The sequence below is a fragment of the Porites lutea genome, chromosome 4, assembly GCF_958299795.1.
Source record: "Porites lutea chromosome 4, jaPorLute2.1, whole genome shotgun sequence".
NCBI classification, from domain to species: Eukaryota; Metazoa; Cnidaria; class Anthozoa; order Scleractinia; family Poritidae; genus Porites; species Porites lutea.
In genome coordinates, this window is record NC_133204.1 from 24,618,813 (window position 1) to 24,638,397 (window position 19,585).

At 37.9% G+C, this 19,585-nt stretch overlaps 2 protein-coding genes across 5 annotated transcripts in view; one reads left to right on the plus strand and one right to left on the minus strand.

Moving 5' to 3' along the window:
• The window catches only part of LOC140933032 (uncharacterized), a 34,324-nt gene extending 23,640 nt beyond the window's left edge, over positions 1 to 10,684 (minus strand). For all 3 annotated transcript variants that reach the window (XM_073382545.1, XM_073382546.1, XM_073382544.1), the window contains exons 1-2: positions 10,545 to 10,684; positions 7,177 to 7,320 (exon numbers count right to left, since the gene is read on the minus strand). In XM_073382545.1, the coding sequence (XP_073238646.1) occupies positions 7,177 to 7,320; positions 10,545 to 10,578 (178 nt within the window). In that variant the 5' untranslated portion in view covers positions 10,579 to 10,684. The remainder of the gene's footprint in view (positions 1 to 7,176; positions 7,321 to 10,544) is intronic.
• Positions 10,685 to 10,777: 93 nt separating this feature from the next.
• The window catches only part of LOC140933031 (exostosin-2-like), a 46,600-nt gene continuing 37,792 nt past the window's right edge, over positions 10,778 to 19,585 (plus strand). For both annotated transcript variants that reach the window (XM_073382542.1, XM_073382543.1), the window contains exon 1: positions 10,778 to 11,537. In XM_073382542.1, the coding sequence (XP_073238643.1) occupies positions 11,056 to 11,537 (482 nt within the window). In that variant the 5' untranslated portion in view covers positions 10,778 to 11,055. The remainder of the gene's footprint in view (positions 11,538 to 19,585) is intronic.

A 19,585-nucleotide genomic window follows, 5' to 3' on the forward strand; every position in this document is an offset into this window, starting at 1 on the left:
TTTTAGAATATGCCTCGCCTGTCTGGGGAGGGCTGCCCATTTACCTTGAAGAAGATCTACAGAGAGTGCAGAATAGATGTCTAAATGTCATTGGTCTCCCTAGGGATACTGTTGAGTCACTTGTAACTAGGCGTCAGAATTTGACGAGGAAAGAATTTAAACGTATCCTAGAATCTGAAGCACATCCTTGTAAACGTTTTTTAGAAAAGCCAGTGGATCATGGCCATAATCTAAGATCTTGTAAGACTAACCCAGCGCACCTCAGAATACCTGTATCACGCACTGTTAGGCACAAACAATCATTTATTCCTAGAGGTGCTAATCTTAACTTAATTTGATATGTATATATAATATGTAGTGTTTTGAATTTTTATTGTAATATTACCGTAATTCTTATCGCCAAAGGTAATAAATAAAGGTTATTATTATGTGAGGAAACTTGACATGATAGACTTTAAACGTTCTCATTTTGTTTGTATGACCCAGCGAAGATGAGGTTTCAAGGCCTTTGTAGGACTTGAAAGTCCTTGAATTTGTGTGAGAGTTTTTGTCTTTCCGTCACAATTTGCTCTACTCAGTTTTTCTATTTGCAGTCCATTTTACAAAACCAAAGACCATCATGGGATTGGGTAGGGATGGAACCTTGCATGGGATGGGACCTATGAGTCCCGTTCGTGCCCATTCCCTCTGGGCAGGCCTGTATCCAGAAAAGCTGGTAGAATTAAAACTAAAAGCTCGAGCACAAACCTCAGAAAGGGACATTTTTTTTTTCCTCTATAAAATAAAGGAATTGTGGGCTTGCTAAAAACTTAGGGTCGGTTATTCAAACAGAGTTTAGCCAGTGTACAACAGAACCACATTCTAAGCCATGTAGAATTTGATTAATTCCACACATAACTAAATTAATTGTTTATCATGAGCAGCGTCAAGAGGGCATATAGTGCACACAAAATAACCATTTATCTGCTCGAAATAAACTGCTTATAAACAAATTTGGAGGTTTACTGATTGTCTTAAGCCACCAATTTAGACTTTGTTTAAAACTATTTTAAATAACCAGCCCTAAGAGACTGCAGTTTGTGACTACCACAAGAAAAAAACAAACCTGTGGCATCCCACAGAACCAATTTCCTTTTGTTTGAAAACAGTCTCCTGGCACACTCAGGGTAAATTATGAATCTTTTTTATAAGAACCCGTTTATATGAACGTTCAGGCTGAGATAAGCGAAAATTTTAACTGAACATACTGCAAACATACCCAGACTGAGTGTCAGTTAAGAACATCTTTACTTTGGCGTTATCATCTAACTGGGAAACCTAACGGTTTATTTAGATGCTAGGCATTTCCTTACATGTAATGTAATTTTAGTTTTCCTTTTATCACACTGTATGTCACGGACCGTTAGACTAAAACTACCTTCTGTAACAATAATTATTCTAAAGCGAAATGTAAATAAAGCTTGTTGTTGTTGTTGTTTCGTCGTGAGCAGTATACCTGTCAGAATTGCTTGGGTTAAGAGGGGTCTCTTCCGTGTTTTCATATGACAATCAACTCAAATAGCTAAGGGAATTTTTTAAGTAATATATCAAACATGAGATGCAGTGTTTCATCACCAGATGAAACACCGAGAAGAGAGTTGAAAATACGACGCGCAGCGGAGTATTTTTGACGAACTTCGAGGTGTTTCATCTGGTGATGAAACACTGTGTCGAATGTTTGATATTTCTTCTCAAACAAAATCATTTTTGAAGGAGAAATTAAGGATGCAAATACTAAGCAGTGTTTCATCCGATTTCCAAACACTCATTAAACATTAATTTCCTTTGTATTTTCTTAATGAATTATAAATGAGTTTGAGAACATTAACTAATGATGTGGTTTTCTTATTGCATGATAAACTGAAGAACAACTCAGTTTGTAATCGAAATTTTTTTAAGAACATGTTAAGAATGAGTTTTCTGGCTCAAACCACGAAAAAAAAAAAAGGTTCAGCCTCAGCCCCAAGTAATTGTTGTAAGAAAAAAAACTAGCATAATAGACATTTGCCATGTTTTTCCTTCTTACCACCATACAAATTCGTTTTGCAAAGGTCTTCCTTTTGTAGTTTGACCTGGGGTAAACTACAAAACGAAGACCCCAACCTTTTCGACTCTCTCGGCATCTAACAAAGCGTTTTAGTGAAGGACTTTGTTTGGTAGTTTGAAGACCCTATCCTTTTTGTCTCTTGGCAAATATATCAAACCATTTTAGCGAAGGTCTTCGCTTTGTAGTTTGACCCAGGGTGAACTACAAAACCAGGCCATCTGATATTACACAATGGTGCGATTTTGCACAATTGACCTCAAATTGCATCCGATTGCACAATTTCAGGAAAATCGCATACTTTGTCAAAAAATGCGAAAATTATTCAAGTAAAGTAAACAATGAATTCTGACTTTAATGAAACATTTTCCCAATCTTAAGGTTATTTAAAGTGATTTACCACTAAACAAAGCCTTGCAAGACATCTGAAACCTTTGATTGCGGTATCTGGGCAGCCATTTTGATTTTAGAGACAATCAGTGTGGTCAGAGGTGTAAGGGCGTCATGTAATATGAAGCAAGTGTCCTTTTTCTTTTCCGTGTCAAAATAATCGGACAAATTTAACTGTTTTGTTTCAAAATAGATGTTTTATTATTCCTTTACATTCAGATTGCCCGTTAAACAACATTAAAGTGGTTTTTCTCCTTTGAAACCTGGTAAAACAATGAAAATTAGCCCTGAAAAAATCGCATAATTTACCGCATAATAGTCCTATCTTATTGCACAATCTACCCTGAAAATATCGCACAATTTCTGATTTTTTATCGCACTCTATCAGGTGGCCTGCAAAACGAAGACTCTATCGTGTCTCTAGGCATCTGACAACTGGGTCTTTGGTTTTGGGTCTTCAGTCTTCGTTTTGTAGACACCCGACCACAAACTGTAGACTGCAAGATTGTACATGTAAATTGAATGAAGGCAAAAATATTGCAAAAAAGGTGATGTTATCAACAACATTACCTCATTCCCAGCTACTAACAAAAGTGATAAAGTAGCCTAGAAAGGTTGTTGATATTTCCTGCCCAAATTACATTGGCATCATTCTTAAAGAAGTATATTGAAAGAGCAGAACAATGTTTGCCAATATCACAAACTTGCTCGTGAATGCATAGCAACAGACTGGCAGTTAGCCTGCACTACAGACGAAATGAAACTCTGGTTTAGTCCTTCTGCAAAACAGCACCAAAAATCACCACCTCTCCCCCACACAAAAATTGGTATCAATGGTATTAGATTTCAGTGGTACAGCTGTACAATGTGGGATCTGTTTATTTTTGATTATTAATTTGATATATCCCTTTACACCACTAAGATGAAATATTTACGTTGTTTGAAAGGTGTCAAATGTCTATCTATCCTAGTTGTTTGACGTGAACATGATGTGCTCGCATCTAAAAACGTTCTTTACAGAAGACCACCATTTAGACAGGTAATGGTTGGCATGACTTCTTGTCATATCAAATAACAAAAATCTAAGAAGAGGAAAAAAGAATCCTACAGAGATCTGAGGTCAATGAAATTAGTGATACGAGTCAATAAAGAGTCGGTGAAGAACAGCCAATAAAATCTTGGAAATATATGAGGCCAACGTAATTTTGCATGGTAAATAACAAACATGTCCCCAAGCTACTTTCTCACTTTCTTAGAAGCCTGGAAACTAGGAAATATTAATTTCTGATGATGTCACCTTTATTAGGATAATTTCAGTGTCATTTAACATATGCTGCGCATTCTAAATTCATTCCTAAACTTGGCATGGTATATAATTCAATTTACAATCCACAATCTACAGTCTGCAGTCTGCAAATGTCATACACCGGTTTGGTGGCCCAGTGGGCCAGTTAAATTAGCCTCAGTGGTCCTGTGAGTCTGTCTGAAAGTGTCAGCTTGATAAACTGATAGTTGTTAAACAAAAAGTATTTTTAATTATGGTTGCCGAAATGTGTCAATATTCGATGTCCCGTATATGCCTTTGATAATTTCCACATATTGACAATAAAATTCAAATATGTTTGATTTTGCTCAATACATTCGATAAACTTGTAGCAAAATTCGATAAATTTGCCATGATATGCATTCGATTCTCTCCTACATTTATGAAACAATTGAAGCAATATTCATTTGACAATTTAAGCAATATTCATTCGATGATTCGAACAACATTCATTCAATAATTCAACAAATATTCATTCAATGATTCGAGCAAAATTCATTTGATGATGCACATGACCTATCTTCCATATTATGATAGAAGGCTTGGCTACTGAGCATCGACCACGTGCTCGAAGAGATTGTCAAAATGGATGCCAATCTTAAACAACTTGTAAAAGACGAGGTAAACATTGTAGAATTCCTTTATTAATTGATGATTTATTTAAGCACTATTTGGATTCTTTTTTAATCGAAAACAGAACGTGAAAGTGCTTATTTTTAGCCAATGATCTGTGCTCTGTGTTAGACTATTTATTAGTAACCAAGGCACTTGACACCCCTTGGAACTATATAAGGCGTTGAGCTCCCTTTGAGCAAGTAATAGGCTGATTTAGCAACAGAATGGGAACGACGGCGTGCGCAAATGAAACAACTGGCTTGACCAATGGCAGAGCGACAAATTGGACACTGGAAGTCAAGCCGCGCACTTTCCTGTCATCAACTGACGTTCCCGTCCTGTTGCTAAATCAGCCTAATATTTATCTGGGGGTAAGTGAAAACTGAAGTTTACTTGCCCATTAGGCAAGTAGATTTCAATTTTTTCCAGCCATGTAAGTGGCATGCAAAAGAACAGGCAGGTACAAAAGTCGGACCGGATCAACTCTGACCGCCAGTCCGGGTTGGATCAACTCGGATCGACTCGGACCAATTCGGATCGAATAAAAAAATAAAAATAAAATAAAATTGGACTCGGAGCAATCAAAAAAATTAAATTACATCAGCAAAACTGAAAGTTTAACCCATTTGGAGGGTAAAAAAGGCCAGATCATCCCTTTTTTCTCCGTGGCTTTCAGGCACCATTTTGTTTTACTAGTGCCAGTTCCTCTTGGATCATGTCATAAACTCGGATGACCTCAAGGAAGGTAAAATCTCGACCATCTTTCTCAATGAATTTGCTTCATTCCAAGAAAATGATAGTTTCAGTCGCCTAGAATATATATTTGCTTATTTTTTTATTTATTGCAGCTTTTTGTCACAAAGCAAAGAAGTTGAGGTGAGTGATCATAAGTTATGCGCATAATTTTTGATTAATAAGTGTACTGAATTATTTATGAGAAAAGCATCAAAAGCCTGGTCTGTTGATCGCATTTAGATAGTTACGGAAGAGTGTTTGTTTGTTTGTTCCTGTTTTTTTTTTTTTTTCTGCAGGACTTCTGAAACTTAATTTTAATGATATACTAGTGAACAGCACACATACACTTCCAGTGAATATTTTCAACTTGGAAGGAGGAGAAACCATGCTCGCCCGGGACAAAGGAAATTTCCATGCCCGAGCAAGAATCGAACTCGCAACCCTCCAGTTCAGTGGTTGGAACGTCCGATAAACATGTATTATAACATAGCGCGCGTGCTTGCCCTATATAAGTCCTATTGAGCCGCTATGAACAAAATCCTTATTTACGCACGCCCGTGCGTAGATAACATGACGTAAGCATTTTTTTTACCTGGCTGCAAAGTTGTCGTCTTTAAAGCTGCAGTGCACTTTTTCTTTCTCTTTAAAATATAGAAGAAACGAGCGATGAACTGCCAATTTTCTATCGGTATTGACCTTTTAGGTCCTGATCCAACAAGCAGCAAAAATAAAGCCGAATTAAAAAAAACTCGCAAGTTGCGCGTTTTGCAAATTTGTCGAAGACCAGCTGCAGCAAATTTTGGCCGAAAGACAGTCACTGGGAACAGAACAGACACCAACTGGTCATCGACAACATTTAAAGGCAAAATTTCTGTTTTAATTGTTGTTTTTAAATTTGTTATGCACTTTGTTATCTACGGACAATCCGACTGAAGCAGGAAAATTTCTCTCGCAATAACAACACAAATTACACAAGGAGACATAAATTTATTACTCACAAAAACAGCTACTGCCAGGTCTTCTCAAGAAGCCGTAATGACCAGCCAATGTTCGTAAATGAATATAAGTTTAAAGAAGGATGACAGTCGTATTCGCTAAAAACATCTTTTCTGGATTTCGTTGAGCAAAACGTAAACATCTTTTCAGCAAATCCAAACTATACTCCACGACTTCTCACGAACATGTCACGGAGGATTTTAACTTTAGGTGAACTTTAAGACTCTTTTACCTTTGTTTCAGCTTAGTTTCCATTGATGGTTAACGAATAAAGAAGCAAATTTTCTTTCTCACGTTTACAGAAAGAATATTTCCATTCAAACTAGACGATTGTGGCGTGTTCATAATCAGCCAATAGAACCGTTTGTTATTGTGTCGCTCGTTACGAGAATTTTGCAGTTAATCAAAAAGCAAGCATTATTGTCAGCTATGTTATAAAAGAATTTGCTCATGCTTTTAGCTGTGCGTATATCGAGTTATGGATGCACTTGGGAAGTTTGGAGATCACTCAAGAAGCTAGAGTTGCACTCGGCTATCGCCTCGTGCAACTCTTACGCATCTTTCGTGCTCTCCAAACTTCCCGCGTGCATCCATAACTCGATATACGCACGCTAAGCATGAACAAATTCTTAAGTATTCGGGGGGTCGTGAGTTCAATTCTCTCCCAGGGTACGAAAATTTTCGTTGTCCCAGGCGAGCATGATTTCTCCTCCTTCCAAGTTGAAAATGTTCACTGGAAGTGTATGTGTGCTGCTCACTAGTGTATCATTAAAAGAGAAAAAAACAAAATGGCGGGTGAAAGTTAAGTGATACCGACTGATTTTACTTTTCTTTTTATAATCCGAGTTGTTTTTTTATGATCCGAGTTGATCCGAGTCCAATTTTATTTTATTTTAATTTTTTTATTCGATCCGAGTTGGTCCGAGTCGATCCGAGTTGATCCGACCCGGACTGGCGGTCCGAGTTGATCTGGTCCGACTTTTGTAGCTGCCTCAAAAGAACATTTGAATTGTAAAATTTGTTAAATAAACACCTGTACAGTGTGGGTTTGGATAACAGCGGGCATCTTTGGAGAGGGCACCCTTGATTGCTGTTTTCATATGCCTAGCAGCTCTATGCATGCCTTCACATTCTGGATTTTTTGTTGGACTCTGTGCTTCTATGAACTTAACAACAGCTGTAAGAGAAAACAAATTATGAATAATACAAGTGAGTTCAAGAGGTTCTTATATTTTCTAATAACTCATCAAGTTAACATGGATGTGATGTACCATGACTTGCCCATGAAAATATTACCCTCAAAGTACAATGATGACGTTGACTATGTGACTGAATACTTCACATTAAACCTCTTCTGTAGGACTTTTTCATATGCATAGTGCTCCTTTGTTGTTACAAAGTAAAATAAAATGATTTGATCATTCTAGAGTTTCTTAAGATTTTGAATACTTAAGTACTTTAGTGAACGTTATGTCCAAACTTCAAGACTGAATCTAAATCAAGATTCTTTTTCCAGGTTTGGAGCTAAACTTTGGAACACAATTCCTAACGAATTTCGTCAACTCTCCAAAGAGATTTAAAAAAAAGTCTCATGACTCTTTGCTCTCAATAATGGAAGCAGAGGAAGATTATGTTGAAAAGCCCATTCTCCTAGAAAAAATGGCAAATTCTGCATCCTCAAGGCACTAATAATTGATAGGTTCTGTTAGTAGTAAATTTGTCTTGTAATATCATTCTGTAAGACTATATATTTTGTACCTTAAGCTTGTTTTTCTGTAATTCTTATTTATCCATGTAGTTTATTTAGTCACTTTACAATATCATCTGTTATGACTGCTATAGCCTTTCCTCTCCGCCCACCTCGTCTAGCTTTTGCTATTTGCGGGCCGAGATGCATGGCGAATTGATGTGTATGAAAATAAAGTATAGTTGATATAGTTGAAAGGGACACAGAAACAACAAACTCAAGAGTTGGCCCTCAGGGCCACCACCGTTTCGTGCAGTTTTTCTAATGAGTGCTGGAGTAGCTTTTGAGTTAATACAGGGTTTCATTTTCAATGGGGTCTGGTTCACGCATGTTTCACCAAGGTATTGTCATTTTCCAGGCTCAACGATGAGAAGAATAATGCCCAAATTCAGATTAAACTACCATACTTATTACTTATTCAGCAAAATAATTATAACAAATCCCCTGGGGAATTCTTCATTGTAACCAGCTAGCACTGACTAAATTTGGACATTTGTGATATTCAATAAAATGACATCATTGGTGCAGGATAACAAAAGAAAAAGGTACAGCAACCAAGAAGCCCTGGGGATGGGATTGCATTAGCTGAGCAGTTTTGGTAGAGCTAGAGAAAAATAACAGAGAAAATTTCATATATTTTGCATAGAAGAAATAGCCACCCTACTTGCCTTAAAACATAGCAAGAATAGTAAACAATACACCTCAATGGATGACAACTGCTATTTGAAGAATATCTTGTAGACTACATTTGATTGAGCTAAGGCTGTTTTAGTTAGTTTTTTTTTTTAAATTATGAATTATTTTGAATGAAAAATTCCTTTGGTATGATCTAAAATATTATGCATTCTGAGGAGGGTTATCTGCTGAGATAACACCTCTCTCAATCTGCAAAATTCTTCAGATCATAGCCTCATTCAATAATTGCTAAAGATGACTGGTGTTGAGTTTTTGTGCAACTAGCACTATGCTGGGACTTGTAAATATATTATTTTACACAATTTCCTTTGTTGAAGCCTCCTGTGTTGATTACTACAATTTACAATAAATATATAAAAACAATTCTTATCCAACTCTTATACAGTAACACATCACATTTTGGACCTCCTTACCTGGAACATTACAAGCTGAATTATATTCATTGTTACCAGGTTATCAACATTTTTGTCAATATCAAAATAAAACAGAAATGAATTACAGTCAAACCAGGTCAAGCGTACCCCCCAAGAATCCATTAATGAATTTATTATTCAAAAGTTGAATCCATTGATAGTTGTAGATTTCAGATTGATCTCTGCATTCTTGTATGTGTAATGAGCCGTGAATTCACACGCGAGGCAGTTATGAAATTTCTTCCAGCTCCATTTTCTTGAAATTGATGTAAATGTCTTCTAAGAAGCTTAATTCATTCAAAGATTTCCAATCTGACCAAATACAAAATATTCTCTCGTAAAATATTCACTGCTCATTACGCATGCAGAAATGCCGCTTTGAATTTGACACCAGTTACGGGAACGACTAACGGATTCATTTGTCAAATAATCAATTCATCTTGGGGGGTACGCTTGACTTGGTTTAACTGTAACAGTTCTGTAATAATGCAAGACACTACTTGTGATATACTGGTATTGTGATTGAATCCAAAAGCCAAATTCCATAAAATGTGTTTCCAGCTCAACAAATGAACAGGATTTGTGCATTTTGCAAGAGTTTTGTAAAGCAAAATAAAATATATCTTTGTCATATCTGAACTCTTGGATGAAGATTTTCTAACATGAATACTCATAGCTGCATAAAAATAGTTAAGGGAATTATTGAAAGTGATGTACACTGTACATATAAACAAGGTAGAGAAATGATATGCCAACCTGATTTTATCAACAAGATCATAGTTCACTGTCAAGTGAAACAGTTAAGTTGACTTAAATAAGTCTGTAGCAGTAGTGGAATTATAAATGTCACGAAACAAACAATCAGCACAACCTGATAAATAATTCAGCCCATTCCTTCCTACAAGCTGGGACCAGTGAAAGACTGTTTGAAGTAAAGAGCATGATAGCTAGAATAATATTATTATAAAAAAGACAGGTATCAAGAACTTTGTGCTCTGTGCATCAACATTATGGAGCTTATATGAAATAACTAAGACGCATCGAGAATATCAATTTAAAAAATGAAAAGAATAGGCTAGCTAGAGACTGTGTTAGACAGGAACCTTCCGATTCGATATGTTTTGAAATCCATCGCTATCTCCAACAACCTCATTCGACCCCATAGAAAACAACAAGACCAGAAATGCATGGCAATCGTGACTCATCGTCTTCAACATTCAATACAAGTCGGGCAAAAAAAGTTTTGGACGTACTAATGGTTGAACGGAAGCATTTCGATCGAAGAAAACAACAATAACCTATAGGACGTTCACATTAAAGCATAAACACATCGCAAAACAAGGGATCATCGATACCACAAAATATTCCTTTGCCTTCTGGTAACCTGGCCAGAGCTATAAGGTACATCACGAGTAGCTTACTTGTATATTTAAAGTTTAAAAACAGGAGCTAAACGATAGTACACAAAAAGTTCCTGTTCGACAAAAATCAGCGGAATCGAGAAAATCATGCGTATGTTTTCAAGGAAACATATTCTACACTCACATAACAGGAAAAGAACGTGGCGAAGGATCCACATACTGGATTTTCAGAACAAATGCAGATGACGAGGCAGAAATTCATGTGACGAAGAACCATGTATCAGCGAAGCTTGCTCGCCGCTTGAATATTGTTTTTTCTTCAGATCGTCGTGAATCATGGGTAAAATTAAAAAAGTGTTTGTCTGTCAGCGGCAATAATAGCGGCAATTTAATATACTGTATGTAAGAACCGCACTTTTTCCTCAAATTTTCGCTGCCTGACACTTTCCGGCGTCTTCCGACATATTGATACGTTCTTACACATATTCATTTGCTTATCAATAAGCTGTGGAATTCTCTGGCTTGTGCTTTTGAAACTGAGATTTCTCAACTACCGGTGACTTTGCCTCTTTACGGTAATCATGGATAAGAGAACTTTGTTGACACGTATGCAAGATAATGCATAAAATTCCAAAGCTTTGTTCTTACAGCGTTTTGTTTCATATTGATTTTCGAAGTACCGCTTAGCCTTTAAGATGAGATTGCAGACAAGAAGTGTTCTGTTAGTAGGCCTTCTTTTTTCTGGAGTATTTATTTTCTTTGCTTTGGAGTTATGGTCCATTCTTCCGTTTTCCGATGATGAAAAAGAGGTCAACCCGTCTCCTTTCGACGACAACTTGGTCGAAGTTGCCGTAAAAGCGGAGACACCGCTTGCCAAAAAGAGGGACACTAAGTGTCTGATGCATAGCTGTTTTGACGTATTTCGATGTGCAGTGAATGAAAACAAACTTATATCTGTCTATGTGTATCCTTACACCCGCTTTTTGGACGAGAATGGGCATGCTGTCAACCAGGAAATGTCTCAGGAATTTTATGAACTTCTCGCAGCCATAGTAAACAGCAAGTACTACACTTCTGATATGAATAGTGCCTGTATTATAATTCCTTCGATAGACACCTTGAACCAAAATGGTCTAGACGTCAAAGGCATCGCCAGAATTCTTTCTGGGCTACCCAGGTAAGTTCACTCCGCATATACTGATAATACATGTAAGTGAAACAAAAATACAGTGAAACCTCTATTAAGCGGACACCTTCGGGACCCTCCCAAGTTTCCGCGTAATAGAGGGTGTCCGCTTAATGGAGGTTGTAAAATTGTGCAATGTTTGTTAACGATCAGCGTTCAACGGTTACTCTGTACTGTGATAAAGTTGCATATTGTTAAAGAAGCTATGCAGAGTTCAAGTTCATTACCTTTCATTACCAACTTTAATTTGTTTGTAAATGCAAAAACATTAACTGACTTCAGTCCGTATTTCAAGAACATATTCCAATACTACTTTTGTCCGGTGTCTGCTTAATAGAGGTTATTAACAATAGAAATTAGCCAAATACACCTTATTTTAGTGTCCACGTCCGCTTAATAGAGGTGTCCGCTGAATAGCAGTTCATTATAAAGGGAAATATAGGACGTTAATTTCGGGACCCGGCTTAGTGTCCGTTTAATAGAGGGTGTCTGCTTAAATGGGGGTCTATTAATAGAGGTTCCACTGTAACAGTAATTGAAACTGCAGATATTGCTCCAAATGTAACCAGGGTTCAAGTTTTGCCCAGAAGATTAATGTACCAGTCAATTCCAAAACTACCCATCCCCCTGGCCAAACTGTTTGAGAGATGGTGATGTCATGCGCGATGTGATCTCATCCATTTACTGTAATTCGTAACAGCCATGACAATGCCTCAAACAGTTCAGAAGGTCTTCCTGTGATGTTATTCACAAAAGAATTTATTTTAATCACCCTTCAACAAGGTAATATTGTCAGCAGTCATTTACTTGCTTGTGTGCAGAAATAGTTTTGTAACAAAGGGAGGGCACATTTAAATGTTGACTTTGAAACATTTAATTATGTAGCTAGTTTAGGCTAAGCCTTTAAAAAGACCTAAAACTAGCTCTTATGGTAGCCTGCAAATACAGCCATGTTTCCCACTCTGCACCGCTAGGGACACTTTGCAGGAAAGACATCTGCACCTCAGTGACAGACATTCCATACTGATTTCTGGAACCTGGTCAGGAGCACGTAAGAGTTATTTTAGCTGCAAGACTCAGAAAATGCAAGCGCTTCTTGTGTATGTGTGTATGTGTACTTGCCAAAAGGGAATCGTGGTCCCAGGCATTCCTAGTGATGACTGTGGAAACTGGGGATACAAATTGTGATGTGTCACAGCACCATTGCTTTATTTTGTCAAGAAAGGTTGATGCGAAAGGTGTTGAGCCTTTCCGGAATGGGTCGGTCCACAAATTCTATCACCTTAAAGCGTTGATTACTTTGGCACAAGTGAATACTTTACTGAAAACTTTGATGGTGAGGCTATAAACTGGTTGGGTGTTGTAAACTTTCATTGTATGCAAATGAGTCTTGTAAGGAGCATGAAGTTTAGTTTTGCCAATGATTGAAATGACATGCCATGTTCATCACGTTTTTGGTCTCTGGCAATGATGTTATTTCTCTCAAATTGATTTTCGTGAATTTATACACTCGTTCTCAATCATTGTTGAATACAATATAAAAAGTAAACATCCTGAAGAATACTCGACCATCGATGAAGTAGGAGGTGACAAACTTTTAGTGAAGAAATCCTGTTTTGTATATTATTATATAGCTGTTAGTTAATCCGATTTTGTCATATTGTTAATATATTGATTTAGCCAGGGCTAAAAGCGAAGCTCTCGATAAGATTTACAGTTTGCTCAAACAAAAGGTAAAATCGCGAAATGCAAAGCGGCGAATGCAACAAGAACGGTGAAAAAACAACATGTCTAATTAGCGAAAAAGCAAGTTTGCACGTGCAGCACACCATTTTTGTACATTTCTTTGCCGTTGTTTTGTAAGACTACAACAAGAAACTTCCAGAAACTTCCTGGCTACACGTTTTATGGAGGAAATGTCATACGTGTTCTTGTTCACTTTTTTCCACTGTCGTTCATTTTCACCCAGGTGGCCGCTAGCATTTCTTATTTTCTCACTGCTGCTACAAAATTTCATGTTGTTCCTCCAACAAAAAATGTCTCTGTTGTTTTTTCTATCTCACTCTAGCTCCTTTTGTCATTGAGCTTTGCTGGCCTGTCGCCTTACTTTCTCTTTTTCTCTCTCTTTCTCTTTCTCTATTTTCCAACTTTGGGGAAATGACAATATTATTAATCTACACCTAACACTTTAGACAACAGGATACAAAAACATTTTCCGCTTTCCGTTTTTGACTCTTTAGCTGTCTCTGCTTCACAAGAAGTGGGTGACCATATGCTTTCCCACCAAAATAACCTGACATTTAGCACCGGCTTACATGAATTGGGTGTACAGACGGTCGGTGTTCGTACACTACGTCACAACCAAATTTTCTCGGATGGATAGTTTACCAAATTTTCTTACCCATGGTACTCCGCTGGCGCGCTAGCACGCGAGAGCTCTGCTATAAACTGTCCAATTAAGGATTAATTTGGATAGTTTCAGACAGGACTTTCCTTTAGAAATAAGCAAACTGCCCAAATTAAAAAAGAAACAGTGTAGGATCTGAGCCGATCAAATGCCAGAAAATGCGATACAATTTGGATTAATTAACCAGCTATGTCATGCTTGTCCAATTTGGAGATAACTGAATTAAAAAAATTGGCTTTCCTTGGAATTTTTTTCATCGAATCATTTCCAAATTGGACAGCATATAGTCCTATGACATATATCAATATTAGTTGCCTTCTCATTTCTTTTCTAATCTCCAACCAAGCAAGACTTATTTAACGCTTTTTTAACAGCATTCTTGTTCTCGCTTAAAATGTCAGCTTAAGTGGAAAAAATTGACACAGCATTGATGGTAAAGATTTTCCAAGTTTCAGCCAGCAAGGGAATGGGTAAATAAAGTAAACCCACAATCAGGGACAAAAGTAGTTGACACACTTGTTTAGAACGGGTGCTTTTATCAAACATTTACTTCATTTATTATTTCATTCCTTTTAAACGCCATAAATCCCCTCACCCCCTGAATCAATGTTGTCTGAAGTAAAAGAAAGACTTGAGGGTCCAAAATACAACATTGATTTTGGGGGCGAGGGGTGGAGGTAGACAGGGGAAGGGGATAGGTAAGTCCACTATTCAAAAAGGGGCCATTTTACGGAAGTGTCTCAACACTTTTGTCCCTCATTGTCTGAATGCAAAATTGTACTACTGCACACAAGTTGAGCTCTGTATGACAATGATTTTAACTGAAATTAAAGCAATCAATGACATAATTATGTTATTGGTGGTGGGGTTGACATTGACTTCTTCACGACCGAAATATAGGGCTAATTCGAATTACGTGATGACGTAATAAAAGGGCTGCGGTATCCAGAATTAACGGCGATATAGTTTACAAGCTAAAAAATGAGGCTGAAACTCGCGCACATGTACAACTTTTGGTGAATTTCAAGAGTATGCGTACTGAAAATATTTTTAATAAAGTGAATATTCCTCGTTCTTTACTTTATCCGATTGATAAGACGCAAACAATCAGGGGTAGGGTAAGGATTGACCCGTATTGGGGATAGTCACTGGCCGGCCACGGAAGTATGGAGCGTTAGTGAGGATCGGCCATCACTGCGTTCAATATCGGAACTACGGAAAAGTGAAGGTAAATTCATGGCCAATTTAATAAAAAACTAAGGACAGCGTAACAAATATTACAAGTGTACGCGAAAACAATTACTTTCAATCCCACCCGGTGACACCCTCTGTGACATGATAACGCAACGAAAATAGCGTGACATGAGCGCATATGTCTGAGTATTTGGACTGCATTTCTCAAGCGAAACCCTCTGTTTTTCTCTATTGTCGGCAGGAAAAATGAAAGCAGAGCTTTAAAACGTGAACTGGTATCTGACTCTCAAAGAAACAACAGCTCAAACTGAGGAAAACACTGCTTCCTTCGTGTTACAACGGTTAACCACGTTTCGGCAAACGGAAAGTAACATTAGTCTGTTATGACCTCTTAATGTCGATATGTTTTCTCGTGGTTAACCGTTAAAACTCCTTATTTGCACCACATCGCTGCAATGTTGCTCGCCAAGAATAAGTATTGCAAAGCACTTTCTACATAGCGAGATCTTCTTTTGCCTTTTATGAGGAATTAGGGCATGAAAACGGAAAATTTTCCAGCTCACGGCCGTCATCGATCACGTGCCACTCCCGCTCTCCTTGTCATCAAGTGAACTTCTGGGCCACAGTAATTGTTTTTTTGGCGAGATACGAACTGGTCTGTCTATCTTGAAAACAATTTCTTTAGCATTATGTGATTTAGGAGCTGGGAAATGAACTAGTTGTCCATCCAACATCAATAAAAAATCATGCCACTGAATAAATGGCAGGCGGTCATCTAAAATCATCACAAAAGTACATTCCTAACCTGTTCTACGCCTACCTACGCTAAAGGTTTGGATCTGTTAGGTTTGAAAAGGTCTAAAAAAAAAGAAAAACATTTATAGGGCATAGCAGAAACGGCTGGCCCATCATTTGTGAGGTTCATATCCTGTATATTGTTCACGTCCTTTCACCAATTGCACAAGTCAGTGTCGAAAATAATGCATGTCCGCTCGGTTACTCTGCCGTATTTCATTATCTTAAGTTGACTATTCATGCACACAAGAACAATTTTCATTGTACCTTGGTGTTTCCATCGTTTTTCCACTAGTGTTAATACTTGTGAAAACATTACATCCGCAGCAACGGCAGTGATCACAACACAAATGATTTCCTCTCGACCCGACAGGGTATCAGGAACGCGCGCGGGAGTACAAGATTAAGTAATGACATACGCGTAGTACATTTTACTGTACGTGTACTACAAATCAGGACGAAAATTTACAAATGGTTGTCTGTAAACAAACAATTTGGCCCATAGAGTAACGTCATGGCACAACAATTCAGCAGCGTCAAAAATCTAGCCGGAAAACATAGATACATATTTCAGACAATCAGGGACAAAAGTAGTTGACACACTTGTTTAGAACGGGTGCTTTTATCAAACATTTACTTCATTTATTATTTCATTCCTTTTAAACGCCATAAATCCCCTCACCCCCTGAATCAATGTTGTCTGAAGTAAAAGAAAGACTTGAGGGTCCAAAATACAACATTGATTTTGGGGGCGAGGGGTGGAGGTAGACAGGGGAAGGGGATAGGTAAGTCCACTATTCAAAAAGGGGCCATTTTACGGAAGTGTCTCAACACTTTTGTCCCTCATTGTCTGAATGCAAAATTGTACTACTGCACACAAGTTGAGCTCTGTATGACAATGATTTTAACTGAAATTAAAGCAATCAATGACATAATTATGTTATTGGTGGTGGGGTTGACATTGACTTCTTCACGACCGAAATATAGGGCTAATTCGAATTACGTGATGACGTAATAAAAGGGCTGCGGTATCCAGAATTAACGGCGATATAGTTTACAAGCTAAAAAATGAGGCTGAAACTCGCGCACATGTACAACTTTTGGTGAATTTCAAGAGTATGCGTACTGAAAATATTTTTAATAAAGTGAATATTCCTCGTTCTTTACTTTATCCGATTGATAAGACGCAAACAATCAGGGGTAGGGTAAGGATTGACCCGTATTGGGGATAGTCACTGGCCGGCCACGGAAGTATGGAGCGTTAGTGAGGATCGGCCATCACTGCGTTCAATATCGGAACTACGGAAAAGTGAAGGTAAATTCATGGCCAATTTAATAAAAAACTAAGGACAGCGTAACAAATATTACAAGTGTACGCGAAAACAATTACTTTCAATCCCACCCGGTGACACCCTCTGTGACATGATAACGCAACGAAAATAGCGTGACATGAGCGCATATGTCTGAGTATTTGGACTGCATTTCTCAAGCGAAACCCTCTGTTTTTCTCTATTGTCGGCAGGAAAAATGAAAGCAGAGCTTTAAAACGTGAACTGGTATCTGACTCTCAAAGAAACAACAGCTCAAACTGAGGAAAACACTGCTTCCTTCGTGTTACAACGGTTAACCACGTTTCGGCAAACGGAAAGTAACATTAGTCTGTTATGACCTCTTAATGTCGATATGTTTTCTCGTGGTTAACCGTTAAAACTCCTTATTTGCACCACATCGCTGCAATGTTGCTCGCCAAGAATAAGTATTGCAAAGCACTTTCTACATAGCGAGATCTTCTTTTGCCTTTTATGAGGAATTAGGGCATGAAAACGGAAAATTTTCCAGCTCACGGCCGTCATCGATCACGTGCCACTCCCGCTCTCCTTGTCATCAAGTGAACTTCTGGGCCACAGTAATTGTTTTTTTGGCGAGATACGAACTGGTCTGTCTATCTTGAAAACAATTTCTTTAGCATTATGTGATTTAGGAGCTGGGAAATGAACTAGTTGTCCATCCAACATCAATAAAAAATCATGCCACTGAATAAATGGCAGGCGGTCATCTAAAATCATCACAAAAGTACATTCCTAACCTGTTCTACGCCTACCTACGCTAAAGGTTTGGATCTGTTAGGTTTGAAAAGGTCTAAAAAAAAAGAAAAACATTTATAGGGCATAGCAGAAACGGCTGGCCCATCATTTGTGAGGTTCATATCCTGTATATTGTTCACGTCCTTTCACCAATTGCACAAGTCAGTGTCGAAAATAATGCATGTCCGCTCGGTTACTCTGCCGTATTTCATTATCTTAAGTTGACTATTCATGCACACAAGAACAATTTTCATTGTACCTTGGTGTTTCCATCGTTTTTCCACTAGTGTTAATACTTGTGAAAACATTACATCCGCAGCAACGGCAGTGATCACAACACAAATGATTTCCTCTCGACCCGACAGGGTATCAGGAACGCGCGCGGGAGTACAAGATTAAGTAATGACATACGCGTAGTACATTTTACTGTACGTGTACTACAAATCAGGACGAAAATTTACAAATGGTTGTCTGTAAACAAACAATTTGGCCCATAGAGTAACGTCATGGCACAACAATTCAGCAGCGTCAAAAATCTAGCCGGAAAACATAGATACATATTTCAGACAATCAGGGACAAAAGTAGTTGACACACTTGTTTAGAACGGGTGCTTTTATCAAACATTTACTTCATTTATTATTTCATTCCTTTTAAACGCCATAAATCCCCTCACCCCCTGAATCAATGTTGTCTGAAGTAAAAGAAAGACTTGAGGGTCCAAAATACAACATTGATTTTGGGGGCGAGGGGTGGAGGTAGACAGGGGAAGGGGATAGGTAAGTCCACTATTCAAAAAGGGGCCATTTTACGGAAGTGTCTCAACACTTTTGTCCCTCATTGTCTGAATGCAAAATTGTACTACTGCACACAAGTTGAGCTCTGTATGACAATGATTTTAACTGAAATTAAAGCAATCAATGACATAATTATGTTATTGGTGGTGGGGTTGACATTGACTTCTTCACGACCGAAATATAGGGCTAATTCGAATTACGTGATGACGTAATAAAAGGGCTGCGGTATCCAGAATTAACGGCGATATAGTTTACAAGCTAAAAAATGAGGCTGAAACTCGCGCACATGTACAACTTTTGGTGAATTTCAAGAGTATGCGTACTGAAAATATTTTTAATAAAGTGAATATTCCTCGTTCTTTACTTTATCCGATTGATAAGACGCAAACAATCAGGGGTAGGGTAAGGATTGACCCGTATTGGGGATAGTCACTGGCCGGCCACGGAAGTATGGAGCGTTAGTGAGGATCGGCCATCACTGCGTTCAATATCGGAACTACGGAAAAGTGAAGGTAAATTCATGGCCAATTTAATAAAAAACTAAGGACAGCGTAACAAATATTACAAGTGTACGCGAAAACAATTACTTTCAATCCCACCCGGTGACACCCTCTGTGACATGATAACGCAACGAAAATAGCGTGACATGAGCGCGTATGTCTGAGTATTTGGACTGCATTTCTCAAGCGAAACCCTCTGTTTTTCTCTATTGTCGGCAGGAAAAATGAAAGCAGAGCTTTAAAACGTGAACTGGTATCTGACTC